Here is a 20972-nt window from a genome sequence, read left to right on the forward strand (position 1 = left end):
CTTCCTCGACAGATTTCTCCTTGCTGTACCTGGATACCTGGTGGATAGAGGACATAAGGCAAAGTTTCCCCTGAAGTAATTTTTTGGGATCTAGAGAGTGAAACTACAGTGAAATCTGAATCATCCATTTCAGATTAGAGACTACTTCTTTGTAAGAAACCACTATACCAGTGTCATATAAATGGTACCTTGGTGAAAGAGATGAGCTGTATAAATTAAACTAAATCCAAAGCAGATGCTCAGTAGCTTAGACTGCTTTTCAGAGATGCTTATGACAGCTGACCAAACACTTCACTTTCCATGAGCTTTATGTAATTTACTACACCATGGAATGCTGGGTTATTTGCCCAACCTTTTTTTTGCACTTGCTCCTGTCTCCTCTTCCAGCTTTCACAAATGTAGTGTCCTTCTCCTGTAGACATTGACTGAGAGTTCATATACTACCTGCATTTACAATGCATGCTCTTACAGCTACCATTGCTTTAGCCCTAATTTCCTTCAAAAAGATATTTAAAAACAACAACTCCAAACACTGAAAGAGAAGTTCTTGTTTTCTGTGTTCTTATTTTGTTAATGCAAAAGAGGAAAAAATGAAATAAGTATGAATTTAGAACTTTCAAGTGAAAGTGATGTTTTAACATTTTATCTTCTATTTATAACTTAATCAGCAATACAGATAAACATGGCAGTAAGAGTTGAGTCTCTGTGATTCTGTAATTGCCATTTAACATTAAGTGTTTCCTGTGTTAAGGACAGTGTGCAGCTGAGCACTGGTGAGGCAAAACCCTGAGGTGAATCTGGGACCCAATGACACAAAGCAAGGGCAAAGCCCTGAACCTGGAGAGGAACAAGCCCAGGCACCAGTAAATGCTGGGTGCTGACCAGGCGAAAAGCAGCTTTGCAAAACAAAGAACTGGGGTTGGGGCTCTGGGGAGCAGCAAGTTGAACATGAGCCAACAGTGTGTCCTTTCTGTGAAGAAGGTGAATGGTGTCTGCATTCGGAGGAGTGCTGCAGCAGGTAGAGGGAGGTGATCCTTGCCTTTCATTCAGCACTGAGGCCACACATGTCCAGTGCTGAGCTCACCAGTACAAGAGAGATACAGAGCTACTGGAGAGGGTCCAGCAAAAAGCCAGTAACATGAATGAGAGACTGGAGCATCTCATAAGAGAAGGCTGAAAGAGTAGAGACTGTTCAGCCTGAAGAGAATGATCAGGTGAATCGTATCCATGAATATAAATACCTGGAGGTGCACAGAGGGTGGAACTCAGCCCTTTTTATTGTTGCCCAGTGACAAGACAAGAGGCAATGGGCACAATCTGACATAGATTTTCCCCAGTGAAAATCTGGGAATACTTTTTTCCTGTAAGGGTGACTGGGCACTGGCACAAGTTTCCCAGAGCTATTGTGAAATTGCTTGGAGACATTCAAAAGCCATCTGGATGAAAGAATCTCTTTCACTGCTGTGCTCTACTTCAAAACCCACTTCTGAGATTTGGACCATTTTCAAAAAAGGTTTTATGTTCTGCCACTGGACTATGGGGACCTATTGACACTAAATTCAATCCCCAAATCACTGGTGAGTGTCAATACGCAGAGACACCTCAATTCATTGACTGCTTCCCATTCAAACCAGACCTTCCCTTGGCTGCCTGCCCAGAGCTACCTGGCTGTGTGCCTCACTCCTGCCTCTTGCACAGCTGGGTCCACATCCTGCACAGCACAACAGCAAAAATCCAGAAGAGCTCTCTGAGTAGAATGGCTTTGTTGTTGGCCACTGGAAAGGCAACATTCCCAAAGTCAGGTGATCTAGCCCAGAACTCTCAGCTATAGAATCATAGAATCATGGCTCTAGGTGGGATGGGGTGTGGGGAAGTGCACTGCCTCACCAGGGCAGGGCCTGACCTGCCCTTCCCATATTTTTCCCATTTTTATTTTTTCATTTTTATTTTATCAGCAGAGTCATCTGCTGACATATCCTCATGCATCCCAAAATGTCTCAGGACATCAATCTTTCCAGTCTCTCACACCTGGTTACAGGAAAGTCCTGGTTAGCCAGGACTGATGATAAATGATGGAGACCAGCTGGGCAAATTCTTAACACAGTTCCTTAGTGGCCTCAGGTGAATCCTGTCTGGTCTCACAGACTTGTGGGTGTCTAAAATCAGCAGGTTGCTGACTAATTCCTCCTGGATTTCAGCGAGTCCATTCTGCTCCTCTACCTGACAAACAGCTTAAGGGGCTGGTTGCCCTGAGGATAACCACTCCTTCTGTTGATGACTGAGGCAAAAAAGGTGTTTGAGTACCTCAGCCTAAATCTGACAGGATATAAATCAGCTCACATGGCTGTGTTCAATTCCTAAAACAAGACCAGTCTCTCTAGCACTACCAGTAAATCCCCTTCCCCTCTCTTCATCAGCATTGTCCAGGCATGTTTGCCACCCCCCAGTGCTCTGGTATACCCATGGTATTTTGGACTAAGTGTGCAAGATATTTATAATGAAATGGAAGTGCTGGACTGAGGATGTATCAGGTAGAGAGCATCTGGACTGCATGCTGACATGATGTGTTTGTACATACATCCAATTATTTGAATAGGTGTTACTGAAAATAGGATTTTTCTACCATTTGTAAGTAGGTGCGCTGGTTTCACTTAGAAGGCATTTCAAATCAGTTATTCTTCCTAGGCTTGCAGGCACTGGTTAAAGATAAGTTGCCAGCAAAAGCAAGGAACATCTTGCTCACTGGCACTAACCTGCAGATCAGGAGTTTCAGCAGGTATAACCCATCACAGGGTTCACAAGAACAGTTTTTAGAGACTCTCCCACCTATTTGCAATTTGAAGTGTCTGTAAAGAGGCACACAGGCACATGCCTCTGTGTGTGTGTGTGTGTGTGTGTGTGTCCACTCTTCCTGATACTCCTAAAGCTGCCACACATCTGTCAGAGCCATCAACTTAAAAAGTCCAGGTAGAACCCAGCCTCCCCCTGCTGCAGTGTTTGGCTGACCACCCTGCTGTGCCTGTCACCCTCCTCACCTCTTCTACGTCTGCACTTCTGCTTTTGAGGTTAAACCAACAAAACTGCCAAAAGGTTTTAATAATGCTAATTTATCTTTTAACACCCTGTTTCATCTATTGTACTACTGCGATAGCTGCAGCACAGACATACCAAGCAATCCATCCCAGGTCGGGCAGTGAGTTGGTGGGAAAGCCAGCAATAAAATCCATAAGTCCTGAATCCAAGTTCTTTAAGTGCTTTGACTAGTCCAGATTCCCTCCTTAACACCCTTGGAAGATTGTTTATAGAAGATGTATTCATATAACCACTAAGACATCAAAATTTTCTAATTATATCTAGTCATGTCAAATGACAATTATGCCCTTAGTTCAGTTTGCCAGACAATGCTTTACCAAAGAGGGTTTGCCAAAATATTTTTGACCGAAGAAAGAGTAGGCATCTGTAGCATCTGCAGGCGAGATCGTATAAAATGTCCCTGCAACACGTCTGCCCTGGCTCTACAGAAAGCTCCAAGGTAAGAGATGGGGTCTGCAGGCTGCCAGGAAGGGATGGCAGCCTAATGTGCCACCACATTGCTGCTGCCTCCGGCCTTCCTGTGCAGGAGGAGACTCCATTACAAATCTGTTTTCAAGGCACCTGCATGTTTTCACTCTTGATTTTTGTGCAGCAGCAATTTGGGAACTGCCATTTCTGTTTTACAGCACTGACCGGCTGCCAGCCCACAAGCCACACATCTGGTGTCACGGGAGGTAAGAAGCTGATTTACTAATTCTTAGGGGCAGAGACAGATCCTTTTGGGTGGGGTGTCAGGAAGGTTCACTGGTTCACCCTATAAGCAAAGCTGGTGGGATTGCAGTAAAAAGTGGTGAGGGTGCCAAGGCTGAGTTTGAAGTCTCTGAGTACTGATGACAGAACAGAAAATCCCCATGGGGACAGACATTCTTCACTTCTGCTTAACTGACCTGACATAAATCAAGGCGTGCTGCCTTCCCATCTTTGCTATGGCAGGAGGCGAATGGGACCAGATAAGCACAGCAGGGAAAAATGCAAAATCCTGTGTTCTGCTTAAGAATATATTAATTATTAAATCATCTGAACATACAGACCTACTAACCACCTTTGTAGAGTGCCAGTATTCTCAGCTTTCTTAGATATCCATTTTTTTACTCCAGACAAAAAATATATTTATTACCTAAAGAATAAAGAGGGAGTAAATTTTACTAAAGTAGCTAGAGGATTTTAAAGTGCAATTGGCTAAATTTAGATACCCTAGATATTTAATAAATCACTTGAAGAAATACTTAAAAAAAGACTTTTGAAAATTTGTGTGTTCCTAGATTTTTTGAGTAAGTATTTATTTGAGATCTTACTAAAGCCTTGGAAATTCCAATTTCAATGACTGAATTTAATTTTACCTAAGAACTTTGGGGATGAAATTATTTAGGTATTGTAGTGAAATGTGACAAATGCATAGAGCAAATTAATTGTGGCAGAATATTAAAAGGTCACAAAGCCTGAATTTCTTTTTTTTTCCAGTAGAGAACTTCATTAGCAAACTTTATTAACTACCCCCTACTTTTCCATTATCGTTAAATAGGTAAATGTCCCACAGATTCATTGTTTTCCAAAACTGTAGTTCACCTACACTACAGTTTTTCAGTAATTTTATTTCGCAGTTCATCCTTTTAACAATTTCTTCTACTTCCATTCCTAACAGTGATGTCTTACTGAAACTTGCTCAACAAATTCACTCTTGTCTTACAGGCACAGCATCCTTAAAGCACCAAATCCACTGTTCTGAAAAGGTCATCAATGAACATTTGAAAACCTAAGCTGCATCCATGAAGGCCTCTTATTTTGACATAAAATTAGATTTCTGATTATCTCATGTTAAAATACCCTGAGTATGAAGAGACACCAAGGCACAGGATAAATTTTTCCCATATCTTACAGAATAAATAATCAGTACCATATTTTTTCTCCTCAGAATTATCTGCTGACATATCCTCAGTAAAGTGCAGACATGGCCTCTGGAGATGCCGAGATGGCTGTTTTTGGGGAGGCGGCTCCTTACCTCCGAAAATCGGAAAAGGAGAGAATTGCAGCTCAGAACAAACCTTTTGATGCCAAGTCATCGGTCTTTGTGGCTCATCCCAAAGAATCCTTTGTGAAAGGGACAATCACAAGCAGGGAATCGGGAAAAGTCACTGTCAAGACTGAAGGGGGAGAGGTGAGTCAAAAACAAAGCTGAAGAATAACATTTTCTTCCCTCACTGGGTTCTTAGCTGACATATGAGGATTTTTTGTTTCCTTGGCAGACCCTGACCGTGAAGGATGACCAAGTCTTCTCCATGAACCCTCCCAAGTATGACAAAATCGAGGACATGGCCATGATGACCCACCTCCACGAACCCGCCGTGCTGTACAACCTCAAAGAGCGTTACGCAGCCTGGATGATCTACGTAAGTGGCAGCAGCAGCTTCCTCTGGGCAGCCTCAGGAGCTGCTGGGCCAGGCTCAGGGAAAGCCAACGTGCTGTGTCCCTTCCTTGCAGACCTACTCGGGTCTCTTCTGCGTCACTGTCAACCCCTACAAGTGGCTGCCGGTGTACAACCCCGAGGTGGTGTTGGCCTACCGAGGCAAGAAGCGCCAGGAGGCCCCTCCACACATCTTCTCCATCTCTGACAACGCCTATCAGTTCATGCTGACTGGTGAGTGTTTGACCTCCATCACAGCAATCTAATCAAAAAAGCCCTGCTGATCTCACTGGAGCATGTGACAAGCCAGCTAGAACCACCAAGAAGCATGACTGTGAACTCAGTCAATTTTTTAGCAAACAATTTCAAGTGAAACTGACCTAGGAGCATTCATTAACTTATCATGGTGAATTACTTCACTTTACTGTTCAAAATTCTACACTCTCCTACTGCAGAAATAGTTCTTGACTCAGTTTTCTATATTTTTTCACTGATAAGAAAGAAAAAGTAGTTTTTTCTTGTATTTTGAAATTGGGTAGGTACTTTGATTTAATTTCTTGAGGAAAATTATATGAAGAGCAAGTGATACACAGCTTGTCTCAGGTCTGGATGCCTCCGACTGTTCGATATATCCATTTGGGCTTATGTTTAATACAACTAGGACATAGAAGGGAATTGGGTAGTCCTGGACTTTTTGAAGAATCCCCAACTTCAGTTTTTAGTTTTACTTCTCATTCAGCTTAGCATTACCCAGGTCAGCTGCTAACACATCTCTCATTGTTCTGCTTTCACAGATCGGGAGAACCAGTCCATCCTGATCACGTACGTAGACCCCCTGTGCGGGTCCCTGCGGGGCTGCCCGGCGCCAGGGCACCTCCTGCCTGACCAGGCACCCTCTGCTTCTCTCTTGCCTTTGGCAGCGGAGAATCCGGGGCCGGGAAGACTGTGAACACAAAGCGTGTCATCCAGTACTTTGCAACAATTGCAGCCAGTGGGGACAAGAAGAAGGAGGAGAAGTCAGGCAAAATGCAGGTGAGTAAGGAAGGACAGACTGAATGCTTGGTCTGTCATTGCCCTGTCAACCAAACACAGTCACTGAAGAATTATGTCCCTGCAGGGAACGCTTGAGGATCAAATCATCAGCGCCAACCCACTGCTGGAGGCCTTTGGAAACGCCAAGACCGTGAGGAATGACAACTCCTCACGCTTTGTGAGTTCTTGCTTTGCATAAGATCTCCCCCCATCATGGCAGCACACACGATGCCTGAGCACTTCTTCCTGCAAAGGAGATGTCAGCAGAACCCATCCAGGCTGACCTGCTGCTGCTTCTGCTTAACAGGGCAAATTCATCAGAATCCACTTTGGTGCCACAGGCAAACTGGCTTCTGCTGACATTGAAACTTGTAAGAGATTCTCCTGGATGCTTCCATCCCTTCTCAAATTCCCATATCCAGGTACATTCTCACAAGGATCTAACTCTTTCTACCATCCTTGCCAGATCTGCTGGAGAAGTCCAGAGTCACTTTCCAGCTCAAGGCGGAAAGGAGCTACCACATCTTTTATCAGATCATGTCCAACAAGAAACCAGAGCTAATTGGTAGGAGACATCCCTGAGCTTTTGAGAGGAAAATCTCTGAGCAACATTCAACTATATTACAAGATTAATTTAATTTAACCCTTGAACACATTTGTTTTCAGAAATGCTCCTCATCACCACCAACCCATTTGACTTCCCTTTTGTGAGTCAAGGTGAGATCACTGTTCCCAGCATTGATGACAAGGAGGAGTTGATGGCAACAGATGTAAGTAATGTACAGAACAGGGCAACAAGCACAGATCATACATCAGATAACATGCAAATATTTCACTTTGTTCATTGTATTACCAGAGTGCCATTGACATCCTGGGCTTCACTGCTGATGAAAAGACAGCCATCTACAAGCTGACAGGGGCTGTCATGCACTATGGCAACCTGAAATTCAAGCAGAAACCAAGAGAGGAGCAAGCAGAGCCTGAAGGCACAGAAGGTATTATCAAACTCAGTAATTAACCTTCTGTAAGCCACTACATATCTGGAAGACAGCAAAAGTTGTTCAGTGTTGGGCTTTAGATCCCAAGGAAAGCAATGATCCAGGAAAAAACAGCTGTCCCTTTTCCTTAGTATATCAAATTCCCTGATTTCCGAATTTACATATCTTATGCTTTGAACAATTATTACTTTAAACTGGTCTTCATACTCTTTCAAGAATAAGGAGTTATGCATATTCCTTTAGTCATATCTTTGCTGAAATATGGCTTGTAATTGTGAAACAGCCCAATGATTCAGTTCTAACATGATACACAGTGCATGGGGACTATGTTCCCATGCACCTTCACTTTCAGATGCTCAGGGAAGTTAGCTGTGAGAGGTGTTATTTCATTCCTTTCCTTTGTTGGCACAAGGCCTACAACCCCTGTCTTCAGTTCTGTGAGCAATATCTCCTCTTGTTAAAGGACAAGGCAGGTGGGGAACACCACTGGTAACAGGATGAAGCCCAACAAGTTTTACTGAATGTCAGAAACAAAAGCTCAGAAAAGGCTGTAGTCTGTGGATCTGTAGGAGAACAGAGATATTGTCTCTGTGTTCCACTCTTAACTATTTTTTGGTTTTGCTCACTTGAATGTAGATCAGTACCTGACTGTTGTCACTGCAGCTCCTGAGCTGTGTGTGTACTGCACACATTCAGACTAGCAAGCTTCAGTGTTCAGTTTTATGCCAGGAGATTTTTGGAAACTTCATTACTTTCTGCGTTCTGGAGTAAAGAATTTCAAACAGAAGTTTTTTTTAGAAAAGCTCAATATGCATAATGGCAAGTGTGATGTTACAAAGATTCCCTCTATGAGAGTCAATCAAAAGTTTTCAAAGAACAGAAATCTGAACCCTTCAGCCTTTAGGGAATGCTCCAGGATTCAAAGCCTATTGAACATAAAATTCTTCCTTTTTCCTCTGGCTTTTCAGTTGCTGACAAGGCTGCCTACCTGATGGGTCTGAACTCAGCTGACATGCTCAAGGCCCTCTGCTACCCCCGAGTCAAGGTGGGGAATGAATACGTGACCAAGGGCCAAACAGCGCAGCAGGTAAGAAACATGTTGTAACCTGTAACCATGTGTAGAATGACTATCCTCTTGATTCTCCTCTGCCTCGTATTGTAACTCCGGGTATTTTTGTTTTTCTTGTAGGTGCACAATGCAGTGGGTGCCTTGGCAAAGGCACTTTATGAGAGAATGTTCCTGTGGATGGTTGTTCGCATCAACGAACAGCTGGACACGAAGCAGCCCAGGCAGTACTTCATTGGTGTCCTGGACATTGCTGGCTTCGAGATCTTTGATGTAAGTAAGATTTGGTAAGACCTATTTGGAAGTGACAACTGAATGTTATGATCAATTTGAGAGACATTTTTAAAGAGAAGATAACCTTATCACTTGATTATTGATATTTGTCTTTTTTAAGTAAAAAAGGCACCTTTCAAAGGACTTGTGCTATTTCAAGATGCGCAAAACTAAAGGTACAAGATTGTCCAAGAAAAAAGTTCATTGTTTATATGATCAGGCCCAAGACAGTATAAAAACATGTGGTCATGATAGTCCTAAGCTTCAGGTTTTTCTCCCTATAACTTGGTCTCATTTTAAACAAGATGTATAATTTATCTTTAAATTTTTTCAATGAAAAAAATTTCCTTGTGAACAATTAATTGGATCCTTTTCTCTTTTTCCTAATGTCATAAAGCAGACTGAAGAAATGTATGGGAAGTCAAGTTAACTTCGTTCCTTATTTTTAAAAGGTGAAGTCTTGCAATTATTACTTCATCTTCAAATATCCATCTTTCTTATTTTATTTCCAGTTTAACAGCTTTGAGCAGCTGTGCATCAACTTCACCAATGAGAAACTGCAACAGTTCTTCAACCACCACATGTTCGTGCTGGAGCAGGAGGAGTACAAGAAGGAGGGGATTGAATGGACATTTATTGACTTTGGGATGGACCTGGCTGCCTGCATTGAGCTCATTGAGAAGGTATCCTTCCTGTTCAAATTAGTTACATACATGGATTCTCTGTAATTACTTGGTCTCATTTTCCAGAGGGATCTTCTATGTTCATGTTTCCCTTGTGCTGGGTAGCCAAGAGCTGGAACAGCACTCCAGATGTTTCTTCTCAGAGCTGAGTAGAGGGGAAGGATTAACTCCCTTGAGCTGTTAGCAGCACAGTGTAGCCAAGGATGAGTTGGTGGCTTTGCAGCAATGGTTCATGTTCAACTTGTCCGACACATCTGTGTGTGCTCTGAGTTCCACTGAATAAGAAGGTAGTACACTGATTTCATAGACAACATTGTCAACACAAACAAAATTAATTTCTATTTCTTTTATGAGTAATTCTGTGTTCAAAAATGTAATATCAGTGTGATCTATCCCGCTTTCTAAAAGAAAATGGAAGCAAAAAATAATATTTTCTGATGTGTATCTCAGTCCATTCCATTACTGTGCCTAGGTGAAGATCATTATTGCCTTGAAAGATAAATTACAATTGGTTTCTTCTTGTGATTTCTCCCAGCCCATGGGCATCTTCTCCATCCTGGAAGAGGAGTGCATGTTCCCCAAGGCAACTGACACCTCTTTCAAGAACAAGCTCTATGACCAGCACCTGGGCAAGTCCAGCAACTTCCAGAAGCCAAAACCTACCAAAGGCAAGGTTGAGGCCCACTTCTCCCTGGTGCACTATGCTGGCACAGTGGACTACAACATCACTGGGTGGCTGGAGAAGAACAAGGACCCTCTGAATGAAACTGTCATTGGGCTGTACCAGAAATCATCTGTGAAGACCCTGGCTTTACTCTTTGCCAACTATGGTGGAGCAGATGCAGGTTGGTTCTTTGAATTCCATGTGTTCACTGATGTACAGCTTGCAAAAAGGAACTGAAAAAGGCAAAAAAAAAAAAATCTAAAATCTGTTTTATTTTTGATTTAGCTGAGGCAAGTGCTGGTGGTGGCAAGAAGGGAGGCAAGAAGAAGGGTTCTTCCTTCCAGACTGTCTCAGCTCTTTTTCGGGTACAGTAGAGAATTCACTATTTCTTCCTAAGACAAGGAGTAAACCCACTAATTACTATGGCTAGTCTTGTTTTGGCTTTGATCTCTTAAGATTCTGGAGTTCTTGGGCCACATTATGCTAGGAATAAATCCAGTTAATCTACTCATACTCTATTTCAATGAATGCACAGTTTTTCCATTTGTTTAAGGCTAGGATTCATCTCACCATACCCTACAAGATAACTGTATAATCTAGACATTTAGAACTCTGCTTGTTGGTTTTTCCCTTTTGTTTTCAGCAGGGAAAACACAAGGGTTCTGTGTAGTCTGCTCCATATCACCCAGCCTAAATGCCTACTGCAGAATGCTTCACACTGCCTTATAGGGGTACTGCTTTAGCTCTCTGGGTACATCCAATGGAAGATGGATATCCTTTCAAATGAAGGCATTCCACTAGAGTCAGTGAAATGTATTAAAATAATATATTTAAGAGTACAGTCATTCCCAAACATTGCTCAGATTACTAAGTTAATTATAGTAAAGATCTGTGGAAAGTCAGAAAAACTGGTGCAGAGAGCTTGAGTTCAGGGTTCTGCTAGTGTTTGTATAGTATCTCATTTCAGAGGACTTGATGCCTACAGCAGAAATGACATTTGCTAATATCAGCTTTTCTTAATGACTCTCCCAGGAGAATTTAAACAAGCTGATGACCAACCTGAGAAGCACCCACCCCCATTTTGTACGGTGCATCATTCCAAATGAAACTAAAACACCTGGTAAGATACTTACATGTATATTGAAGATTTGCAGTGTGGTGCAGCTCTTCCCCACTGTAATACAGAACATGGCATGTATTTGTGCTCTGCATTGCCAGGTGCCATGGAGCATGAGCTGGTGCTGCACCAGCTGCGCTGTAACGGCGTGCTGGAAGGGATCAGGATTTGCAGGAAAGGATTTCCCAACAGAGTCCTGTATGCAGATTTTAAACAGAGGTCAGAATTCATCCTCTTACTGGATCACCTTGTTCATCTTAAATAGCTTTGGAGATCTAACCTTCCCCTCTTGTGCCTAAAGCTTTCTCTAAAGTTTCAGTTTAACAAGTGCTGTTTGTTCTCAACAGTTCTTAAGACTCTTTCTTGCCAAGTACCTGCCTGCTGGTCTCAACAACAGACCTCTTCATATTCATAGAATCACTTAGGCTGGAAAAGACCCTTAACATTCTGGAGTTCAAAGCAAGTCCTTCCATTTTCTTCCTCAGATACAAAGTATTAAATGCCAGTGCTATCCCAGAGGGACAGTTCATTGACAGCAAGAAGGCTTGTGAGAAACTTCTTGGATCAATTGATATAGATCATACTCAATACAAATTTGGTCACACTAAGGTAAAAGATCTGTTTGCTTCGAGTACTATGTGGTTTTGGTTTGCATGACTTGATACTGACACTCAAATACTCCAGATAGCACATGAAATGATCCAATAGGGTATAAGAAAGAGTGTAAAATAAATCAACCAGATTCTTTATTATTCAACACTTGAATAAATTGAAATTCATGGTAGTAAGATGATTTAATTAAGGGTTAATCAAGTTCCTAATTTAAGACCAAGTTTTAGAATAAAAGAATCAAGTGTGAATAAAAATAAAAGAAAAAAATGTCTGGCTGTTAAAGTTCCTCAACAGCAAGTAACCAGAAGCTTGGAGTTTTTAATAAAAGACTGTCTGCCACTATATATGTTCTTTGTGGTTTTGCTTTTAACTTCTGTAGTGTATGTCATGGGGTACCAGGTTATGTTAAACAAGTACAGACACTGCACCTGCTTCCTTCTTCTTACCTAAGGTGTTCTTCAAAGCTGGGCTGGTGGGCCTCTTGGAAGAGATGAGGGATGAGAAGCTGGCACAGCTCATCACCCGTACCCAGGCCAGGTGCAGGGGCTACCTGATGAGGGTGGAGTACCAGAAAATGGTGGAGAGAAGGTAGACTTTTCTTCAAATCAGGTTCACTGTACTTGGCTTATTGTGTCATCATGGTGTAAATATTGAATATTAATTTGACTTATCTTTCAGGGAGTCCATCTTCTGCATCCAGTACAACATTCGTGCATTCATGAATGTCAAACACTGGCCATGGATGAAGCTGTTCTTCAAGATCAAGCCCTTGCTGAAGAGTGCAGAGTCTGAGAAGGAGATGGCCAACATGAAACAGGAGTTTGAGAAAACCAAGGAAGAGCTTGCAAAGTCTGAGGCAAAGCGGAAGGAACTTGAGGAGAAAATGGTGAAACTGGTGCAGGAGAAAAATGACCTGCAGCTCCAGGTTCAGTCTGTGAGTACCACCAGTAGGCATTATCCTAATTCTACTGTGACTATCAGGTTGCTATTTACAAGTACATTTTCAAACCACATAGAAACTTTGATTTAGTTCAGGTCAATTGTAATTCTTACAGTGGAGCTCTCAAAGGTAAAACTTGCTTCTATAAGGACTGTGAGATATCTGTAGTCAAAATATTACTCGGGTGACACTTTTCTACAGTGTACACTGAGATATTCTTCTGATCATGCACTTTGATCCAATGTTTGATATTACAAGATAATACTGGATTCTATACCCTGAACAAATATATAAATACTCATGTTTCCAGGTAGATTGAAAAGGAATTTACTTGGTTTTAGCTTTTAAACCCGGATGTTTAAAAACTAACAATATAAAATCAATTCTATATTATATGTCATTCTGTTGGAACATGAATCAAATTTTAAACTACAAAATTGCTATCCAAGACCCTGTACTATGAAGATTAAGTATCTCAATATTCTCCGAAAAAGCATATCTCTAAAAATGGCATTTCCCTACCAGGAAGCTGATGCTTTGGCTGATGCTGAGGAAAGGTGTGACCAGCTCATCAAAACCAAAATCCAGCTGGAAGCCAAAGTCAAGGAGGTGACTGAAAGGGCTGAGGATGAAGAGGAAATTAATGCTGAGTTGACAGCCAAGAAGAGGAAGCTGGAGGATGAATGTTCAGAGCTGAAGAAAGATATTGATGATCTTGAGCTAACACTGGCCAAGGTGGAGAAGGAAAAACACGCCACCGAAAACAAGGTATGAGGTAGAACCTGTCACTCGCACTCTGGAAAGACTTTTTAGAAAATTTTAAGCACCATTTTCTGTCTGTGCTTGCTCCCTTCTTCTCAAAGGTGAAAAACCTGACTGAGGAGATGGCAGCATTGGATGAGACCATTGTGAAGCTGACAAAAGAGAAGAAAGCCCTCCAAGAGGCCCATCAGCAGACCCTGGATGACCTGCAGGCAGAGGAGGACAAAGTCAATACTCTGACCAAAGCCAAGATCAAGCTGGAACAGCAAGTGGATGATGTAAGCACACAGACATAGAGCAGGAACAGGACAGGTATGGAGTCCAGCCTGGCTGGCAGGGCCCTGATGGTCTTGGTGTGTTTAGCTGGAAGGGTCCCTAGAGCAAGAGAAGAAACTGCGCATGGACCTGGAGAGAGCTAAGAGGAAACTGGAAGGAGACCTGAAGCTGGCCCAGGACAGCATCATGGATTTGGAGAATGATAAGCAGCAGCTGGATGAGAAACTGAAGAAGTAAGTGTGGCTCTGGGACTCCTGAGTGCTGGGCTGCAGCTCTTGTCTTTTTTCTTTGAGCTCTAACATGGTTCACTTGGCCCAAAGGAAAGACTTTGAAATCAGCCAGATCCAGAGCAAGATCGAGGATGAGCAACTTCTGGGCATGCAATTTCAGAAGAAGATCAAGGAGCTGCAGGCAAGTCCCTTTTCCTTCTCCTGCCTTGCTCAGGCTCAGCTCAGGCAGGAGGAGGCACGGGTGTGAAGGGTGCCTGGTGTTCTGCAGGCCCGTATTGAGGAGCTGGAGGAGGAAATTGAGGCAGAGCGAACCTCTCGCGCTAAAGCAGAGAAGCATCGCGCTGACCTGTCGAGGGAGCTGGAGGAGATCAGCGAGCGCCTGGAAGAAGCAGGAGGGGCCACAGCAGCTCAAGTGGAGATGAACAAGAAGCGTGAGGCAGAATTCCAGAAGATGCGCCGTGACCTGGAAGAGGCCACGCTGCAGCACGAAGCCACGGCTGCTGCCCTGCGCAAGAAGCACGCGGACAGCACAGCTGAGCTGGGCGAGCAGATCGACAACCTGCAACGCGTGAAGCAGAAGCTGGAGAAGGAGAAGAGTGAGATGAAGATGGAGATTGATGACTTGGCCAGTAACATAGAGTCTGTGTCTAAAGCCAAGGTACACAATTAATTTTATTAGGAATTTGACAGCGATGTGGTATTTTTTCTTTAATCTTTTATGATTTAATCTTTTTCAGGTTGTATTATAAATGATTTCTTCAAATCTCATATGTAGAACTGTGGGTGCATGTACAGTCCCAAAATGTCAACTGCATCTTCTTTTAGCAGGAAAATATGTCCAGAAGGCAGCATCGAGGCATTTACTCATTTTTTAATGTGCTATTGATATCTAGGCAAATCTTGAGAAGATGTGCCGCACTCTGGAAGATCAGCTGAGTGAATATAAAACAAAGGAGGAGCAGAATCAGCGCATGATTAGTGATCTTAGTGCTCAAAGAGCTCGTCTGCAGACAGAATCTGGTAAAACCCTTCCATCTGTAATTTGCAAATGGTAGAACCCCACAAATTGCTCTCTTTCCTATTTGTCTGAATGATAAACTTTTTCAGGTGAATATGGACGACAGGTGGAAGAAAAGGATGCTTTAATTTCTCAGCTGTCTAGAGGGAAACAGGCTTTCACCCAGCAGATTGAAGAACTGAAGCGGCAGCTAGAAGAAGAGATAAAGGTGAAGATACGTTACATATGAAATAAATATTTGACATCATATGTTTTTTGTGAAGTGTTCAAGGCTTCAAAAGGTGATCCAATTAAAAGTTCAAACCATCCCCTTAGATGATGCAATCTAGACCCTTGCAGTTCAGGACTCCCAAGTTTTTATGAGGCAGTCAGTTAACCACTATGTCTTTGGGATGTGTATCAGTGTATATGTTCCAGTAACAAACTTCCCAGGAAACACATACTCCTTATTGCCATATTTTTACCACCAGGCCAAGAATGCCCTGGCCCATGCCCTGCAGTCTGCTCGCCACGACTGTGACTTGCTCCGGGAACAATATGAGGAGGAGCAGGAGGCCAAGGGGGAGCTGCAGCGAGCCCTGTCCAAGGCCAACAGCGAAGTGGCCCAGTGGAGAACCAAATACGAGACGGACGCGATTCAGCGCACGGAGGAGCTCGAGGAGGCCAAGTACGTGAGCATTGTGTGGAAGGTTGGCAGACACCAATAAGGGAAATTTAAAGACACCACTGAGATTTTCAAAGGCAAACGCCAAGCAGAAGGTTGAGGAGTTATATGAAACAGAGAAACACAAAGAAAACTGGCTATGTGACAAAGAATGCAGGAGGAAGGACATGTATGGGATAGTGCAAAGTGCAAGACTGTAGAGAAGCTGTGGCTGCCTTATCCCTGGAAGTGTTCAAGGCCAGGCTGGACAGGGCTTGGAGCAACCTGGTCTAGTGGAAGGTGGCCATGGCATTAGTGGATTTTTGATGTCCTCTCCAACAAAAACCATTCTGTGAATCTATGATTCCATGAAGAGCTTGGGAGATGAAACAGGAAAAAAAATGACTGGTAGGGATAGCCTCTGCACCATGTGCATTAGGACCAAATACTAAGAAGTGTCTCGGTGCTCTGGTGAGTATGATAATCAACATCAACCAACATTTCCAGTTAAAAACTCTGCTTAACACTTTCCAGGAAGAAGCTGGCCCAGCGCCTGCAGGATGCAGAGGAACATGTTGAGGCTGTCAATGCCAAATGTGCCTCCCTGGAAAAGACAAAGCAGAGGCTGCAGAATGAAGTGGAGGACCTGATGATTGACGTGGAGAGATCCAATGCTGCCTGCGCTGCTCTGGATAAGAAGCAGAAGAACTTTGACAAGGTCTTTTGGCCTCCAGCACCAGCACTCCTGGCCAGAGCATGGCCCCGGGGTGGCCACAGCCCTACTCACACCCCGTTTCTCTTCAGATCCTGGCAGAATGGAAGCAGAAGTATGAGGAAACACAGGCTGAGCTGGAGGCCTCGCAGAAGGAGTCGCGCTCTCTCAGCACGGAGCTGTTCAAGATGAAGAATGCCTATGAGGAGTCCTTGGACCACCTGGAAACAATGAAGCGGGAGAACAAGAACTTGCAGCGTAAGTCCCTCTGCTCCTCACTGGCCTTTCTCACTATCAGCCACCACCACCATGGTTCATGGGTCTGTGCCTGCAGGTCTGCAGAGATGCCTGTCACCTTGGTGGGACAGGGCCCTTCCCATTCTGCTCGGTGCCTGACCATGCCATTGATCTTTGTTCCCACAGAGGAGATTTCTGACCTCACAGAGCAGATCGCTGAGCAAGGAAAGGCAATTCATGAGCTGGAGAAAGTCAAGAAGCAGGTTGAGCAGGAGAAATCAGAAATCCAGGCAGCTCTGGAGGAAGCTGAGGTAAATGACCATATTCACTGGTGTCTGCAGTAAAGAAATGAGGAAACAGAGCTGAAAAGGCCTGTGTTGTTCTCTCGTCTGTCTGGGGTGTGCAGACAGCTGAGATATCACAAAATATTTTGCAATTTTGTAAAAGGAAGCAGCAGGTTTATTGATGTTGTCAATGTTTGTGTCCACTTGTCCAGGCCTCCCTGGAACATGAAGAGGGGAAGATCCTGCGCCTGCAGCTTGAGCTCAACCAGGTGAAGGCTGAGATTGACAGGAAGATTGCAGAGAAAGATGAGGAGATTGACCAGATGAAGAGAAACCACCTCCGAGTCGTGGAGTCCTTGCAGAGCAGCTTGGATGCTGAGATCAGGAGCAGGAATGAAGCCCTGAGGCTGAAGAAGAAGATGGAGGGAGACCTTAATGAAATGGAGATCCAGCTGAGCCATGCCAACCGTGTGGCTGCAGAGGCACAAAAGAACCTGAGAAATACACAGGGAGTGCTCAAGGTCTGTGCAGCAAAGCTACAGAAAAGAGAAAAATTAGATCCCTGTCATTTTTGCCACTCAAGTGCACACTTACACATGGTAATTTCTTTTCTCTTTCTTTGCAGGACACCCAGATCCATCTGGACGATGCTCTCAGGACACAGGATGACCTGAAGGAGCAGGTGGCCATGGTGGAGCGCAGAGCAAACCTGCTGCAGGCTGAAATTGAGGAGCTCCGGGCAGCTCTAGAGCAGACGGAGCGGTCGAGGAAATTGGCTGAGCAGGAGCTTCTGGATGCCACTGAGCGTGTGCAGCTCCTCCACACCCAGGTCAGGGCAGGGAGCAAAGAGCTCTGTTGACACTGACCAAACACAGAGGGCTGGAATTTACCAGAGAACCAGCAGCACTAGAAAGGCCTCTCTGCTGCTGTCCCCAAGGAAAGGCGTGTTTTGCATTCATTCCCCATGCCCACGCCTGACATTTTGTAAACAACCATTGTAACAATAATTCCAGAGTAAGAATTGGAGGCTGGAAGGGAAAAGTCTTTGTTCAGGCAGAAGGTTTCTTATGGCAGGTTTTAGAATTCAATTCTTGCCATGTCCTTCCCATTGCACAGAACACCAGCCTGATCAACACCAAGAAGAAGCTGGAAACGGACATTGCCCAGATCCAGGGTGAAATGGAGGATACCATCCAGGAAGCCCGCAATGCTGAGGAGAAGGCCAAGAAGGCCATCACCGATGTGAGTTGGGCGCTCCGGGCATTGCTGAGGATGAATGTACTCTCCTCAAAATATCTCCAGCCCCAAAATGGCTTTGACCTTTTGCTCTGATCAGGCGGCCATGATGGCAGAAGAGCTGAAGAAGGAGCAGGACACCAGTGCCCACCTGGAGAGGATGAAGAAGAACCTGGACCAGACGGTGAAGGACCTGCAGCTTCGTCTGGATGAGGCTGAGCAGCTGGCACTGAAGGGAGGGAAGAAGCAGATCCAGAAGCTGGAGGCCAGGGTGTGTAGGGCTGGGGCTGGGCTTGAGTGAGAGTGTCCTTGGAGAGACATTGCCAGGGAAGCTGCAGGGATGGGCTTGTCCTTGCAGGTGCGGGAGCTGGAAGGGGAGGTTGATGCTGAGCAGAAGCGCAGCGCTGAAGCCGTGAAGGGCGTGCGCAAGTACGAGCGGAGGGTGAAGGAACTCACCTACCAGGTAAGGCAGGAGCCCTCCTGCCCTCACAGGGCTTTCCCACTGTGAGTCACATTCTGCACACACCATCCCCAAGGGGAATTGCTAACCTCACGTGGTGCAGAACCAAGAATTGACTCTCTGTTCTGTTTGTCAAACACTCTAGTCTGAGGAAGACAGGAAGAATATTCTCAGGCTGCAGGATCTGGTGGACAAGCTGCAAATGAAAGTGAAATCCTACAAGAGACAATCTGAGGAGGCTGTAAGTATCTCTCTGAGTGCTTTGCAAGAACCCCTTTTCCAGAGGGTAGTTCCAGAGACAGATATAAAAAATTTAGAAGATGCCAATGGGGATGCTCACCAATTTCGAATGCTTTCAAATTCTCTGAAAGCCTCATAAAGTAGACTCGCCTTTGAGAATGAAAACAATGAGCCCATAAGAAGACTACTGAGGAGGGCAAATGCACCAAACATTTTTTGCATTAGAATCACAAAGTAACCTGTAAGGCTTTTATGAATGATATCGGCAGTACAATATATAAAGAAATCTTGGAAATACCTTCTTTTTAGAATTTTGATAGCAGACAGGGAAGGTGTTGGTAGTCCCTCCCCAAAGCACTTTGCATTCCACTTTTAGAATAGGGCAAGGAACCTTTGCTTGTTTCCAGACATGCAGCAGTCAGGGATGAACTTAGGGTCCTACAGATCCTGAATTTATGACTGTCTGAGCATGGCTTCTTCTTTGTGAAAACAGTCCAGCACAGAGTAGGGCTTCTGGTTCAATTAAGGGGATATGTGAGAAAGACTCCAAGATCTCATCAATCTCACTGTGAGACTTTGTACAAGCAGTTGTGGGTGGAGTTTGGAGGTTTGTGACTTTGCCTGTGCCAAGGCCCAGGAGGAATGAAAACCCCAAACTTCCCATGACTGACTCCTTCTCCCTCCCAGGAGCAGCTCTCCAATGTCAACCTGTCCAAGTTCCGCAAGATCCAGCACGAGCTGGAGGAAGCCGAGGAGCGGGCTGACATTGCAGAGTCACAGGTCAACAAGCTCCGAGCCAAGAGCCGGGAGTTCCACAGGAGGATAGAAGAGGAAGAGTGAGAATGTCACAAGGCATCAAAGTGACCTGAGGGCTGCACAGAATGTGAACCTCTCGGTCACTTTCCTTCTGCTTTGTACCCACCTCAGTGTCTAGTGAATAAAGACTGTAGTAGATTCCTCTGCATACACACTATGGCCAGTGGTTTTGTTCTTCTTTGGGTTTTGTTTTCCTCTAGCAATTGCATTGCAGAAGAAGTTTCCTTACTTTTCCTCTCTGAGACAAGGGAGAAGCTGGTGCCAGTGCTGGATTGAGGATCTGCAAACTTAGAGGCTGGCCATTGCTGTGGAGATTCCTGAAAATCCAGCCTATGCTCCCTCCTGTCTCCAGCAGCTCTTTGTCCAGCTCCTGCATTCACATCCTCCTAATGCTTCGCCCATTGTCCTTTCAGCACAGCTTCTTTCCCATGGGAGAGCCAAGAGAGGGTGATCCTTTTGCTTTTTCCTTTTCCTACTCTTGTTTGTGGTGCTGACTCTCACAAACCCTAAACACCAGTTTAAGTTCTGTTTGTCAGCAATCTCAACACTGAAGGTGGGTTGAAACTGACCACTCTGATATTTGTTTATTACACCCATGACAGCAATATCCCAAGGGCTCTCACCTTACCTGGCTCCCAAGTGCAGCCTCACCAGCACACCAGCTCTTGCTGGGAAGTCCAGGTTGATTTCAGTGTAACTAACAAGCATTGCTGAGCAGAATCTGTCGGTGTTGTCTGTGGAGAAAATGGGAGATGGTTCTTTAGGAGTAGATCTCAGCTTTCAATCCCAGACCTTCACAAAGCCACCCAAGGCCTTGAAGAGATGCCAGATTAGTATTTCCTTCTCAAGACACTGCACAACTTTTCCCAAGGGCTCCTTAGCAGACTCCTAACCTTGTTCCTCCCTCCTCATTCCCTGCAGTCTTTCTCCTTGCCTCACAGTGTGCATTGCTCTCTCACTACAATGAGGGCCTCGTGGCATGGATCTTTGCCTGCCCAAGCCCACCTAGAAGCCAGCTGCTCTTCTAGGGAGCAGTCCCACCTGAGGACATCTCCAAAGCATCAGGTGGGTCTAAGTAGAGTCCGGATGGCATGAAAAATCTGTGAGTATCTTTGTTGGCTGTAATTGCTGGTACAAGCACTAACTTCAGAGACTCAGGGACGGGTGCACACCCTCAGG

General features: G+C 44.5%; 1 protein-coding gene and 1 long non-coding RNA gene across 2 annotated transcripts in view; one reads left to right on the forward strand and one right to left on the reverse strand.

Annotated features, from left to right (window-relative positions):
* Positions 1-20972, reverse strand: part of LOC137485080 (uncharacterized) — a 52576-nt gene that overhangs the window by 283 nt on the left and 31321 nt on the right. The window contains exons 6-10 of the long non-coding RNA XR_011005174.1: positions 20422-20527; positions 11344-11523; positions 7380-7466; positions 5136-6465; positions 4125-4210 (exon numbers count right to left, since the gene is read on the reverse strand). This is a non-coding gene — a long non-coding RNA (uncharacterized lncRNA). The remainder of the gene's footprint in view (positions 1-4124; positions 4211-5135; positions 6466-7379; positions 7467-11343; positions 11524-20421; positions 20528-20972) is intronic.
* Positions 5042-19941, forward strand: LOC137485075 (myosin heavy chain, skeletal muscle, adult-like). The gene is made up of 38 exons (XM_068209318.1): positions 5042-5248; positions 5337-5480; positions 5572-5728; positions 6289-6316; positions 6415-6526; positions 6612-6704; positions 6834-6897; positions 6993-7091; positions 7193-7296; positions 7383-7521; positions 8493-8611; positions 8714-8863; positions 9376-9546; positions 10082-10391; positions 10496-10575; positions 11243-11330; positions 11429-11546; positions 11813-11936; positions 12391-12527; positions 12618-12873; positions 13405-13647; positions 13743-13919; positions 14005-14150; positions 14238-14328; positions 14416-14805; positions 15041-15167; positions 15255-15373; positions 15636-15832; positions 16343-16526; positions 16613-16778; positions 16944-17068; positions 17254-17562; positions 17667-17870; positions 18158-18283; positions 18378-18548; positions 18636-18740; positions 18883-18978; positions 19665-19941. Exons 1-38 carry the CDS (start codon positions 5042-5044, stop codon positions 19815-19817), a joined length of 5829 nt encoding a protein of 1942 aa, XP_068065419.1. The 3' UTR covers positions 19818-19941.

Source organism: Anomalospiza imberbis, chromosome 19 (genome assembly GCF_031753505.1).
Source record: "Anomalospiza imberbis isolate Cuckoo-Finch-1a 21T00152 chromosome 19, ASM3175350v1, whole genome shotgun sequence".
Classification (NCBI taxonomy): domain Eukaryota; kingdom Metazoa; phylum Chordata; class Aves; order Passeriformes; family Viduidae; genus Anomalospiza; species Anomalospiza imberbis.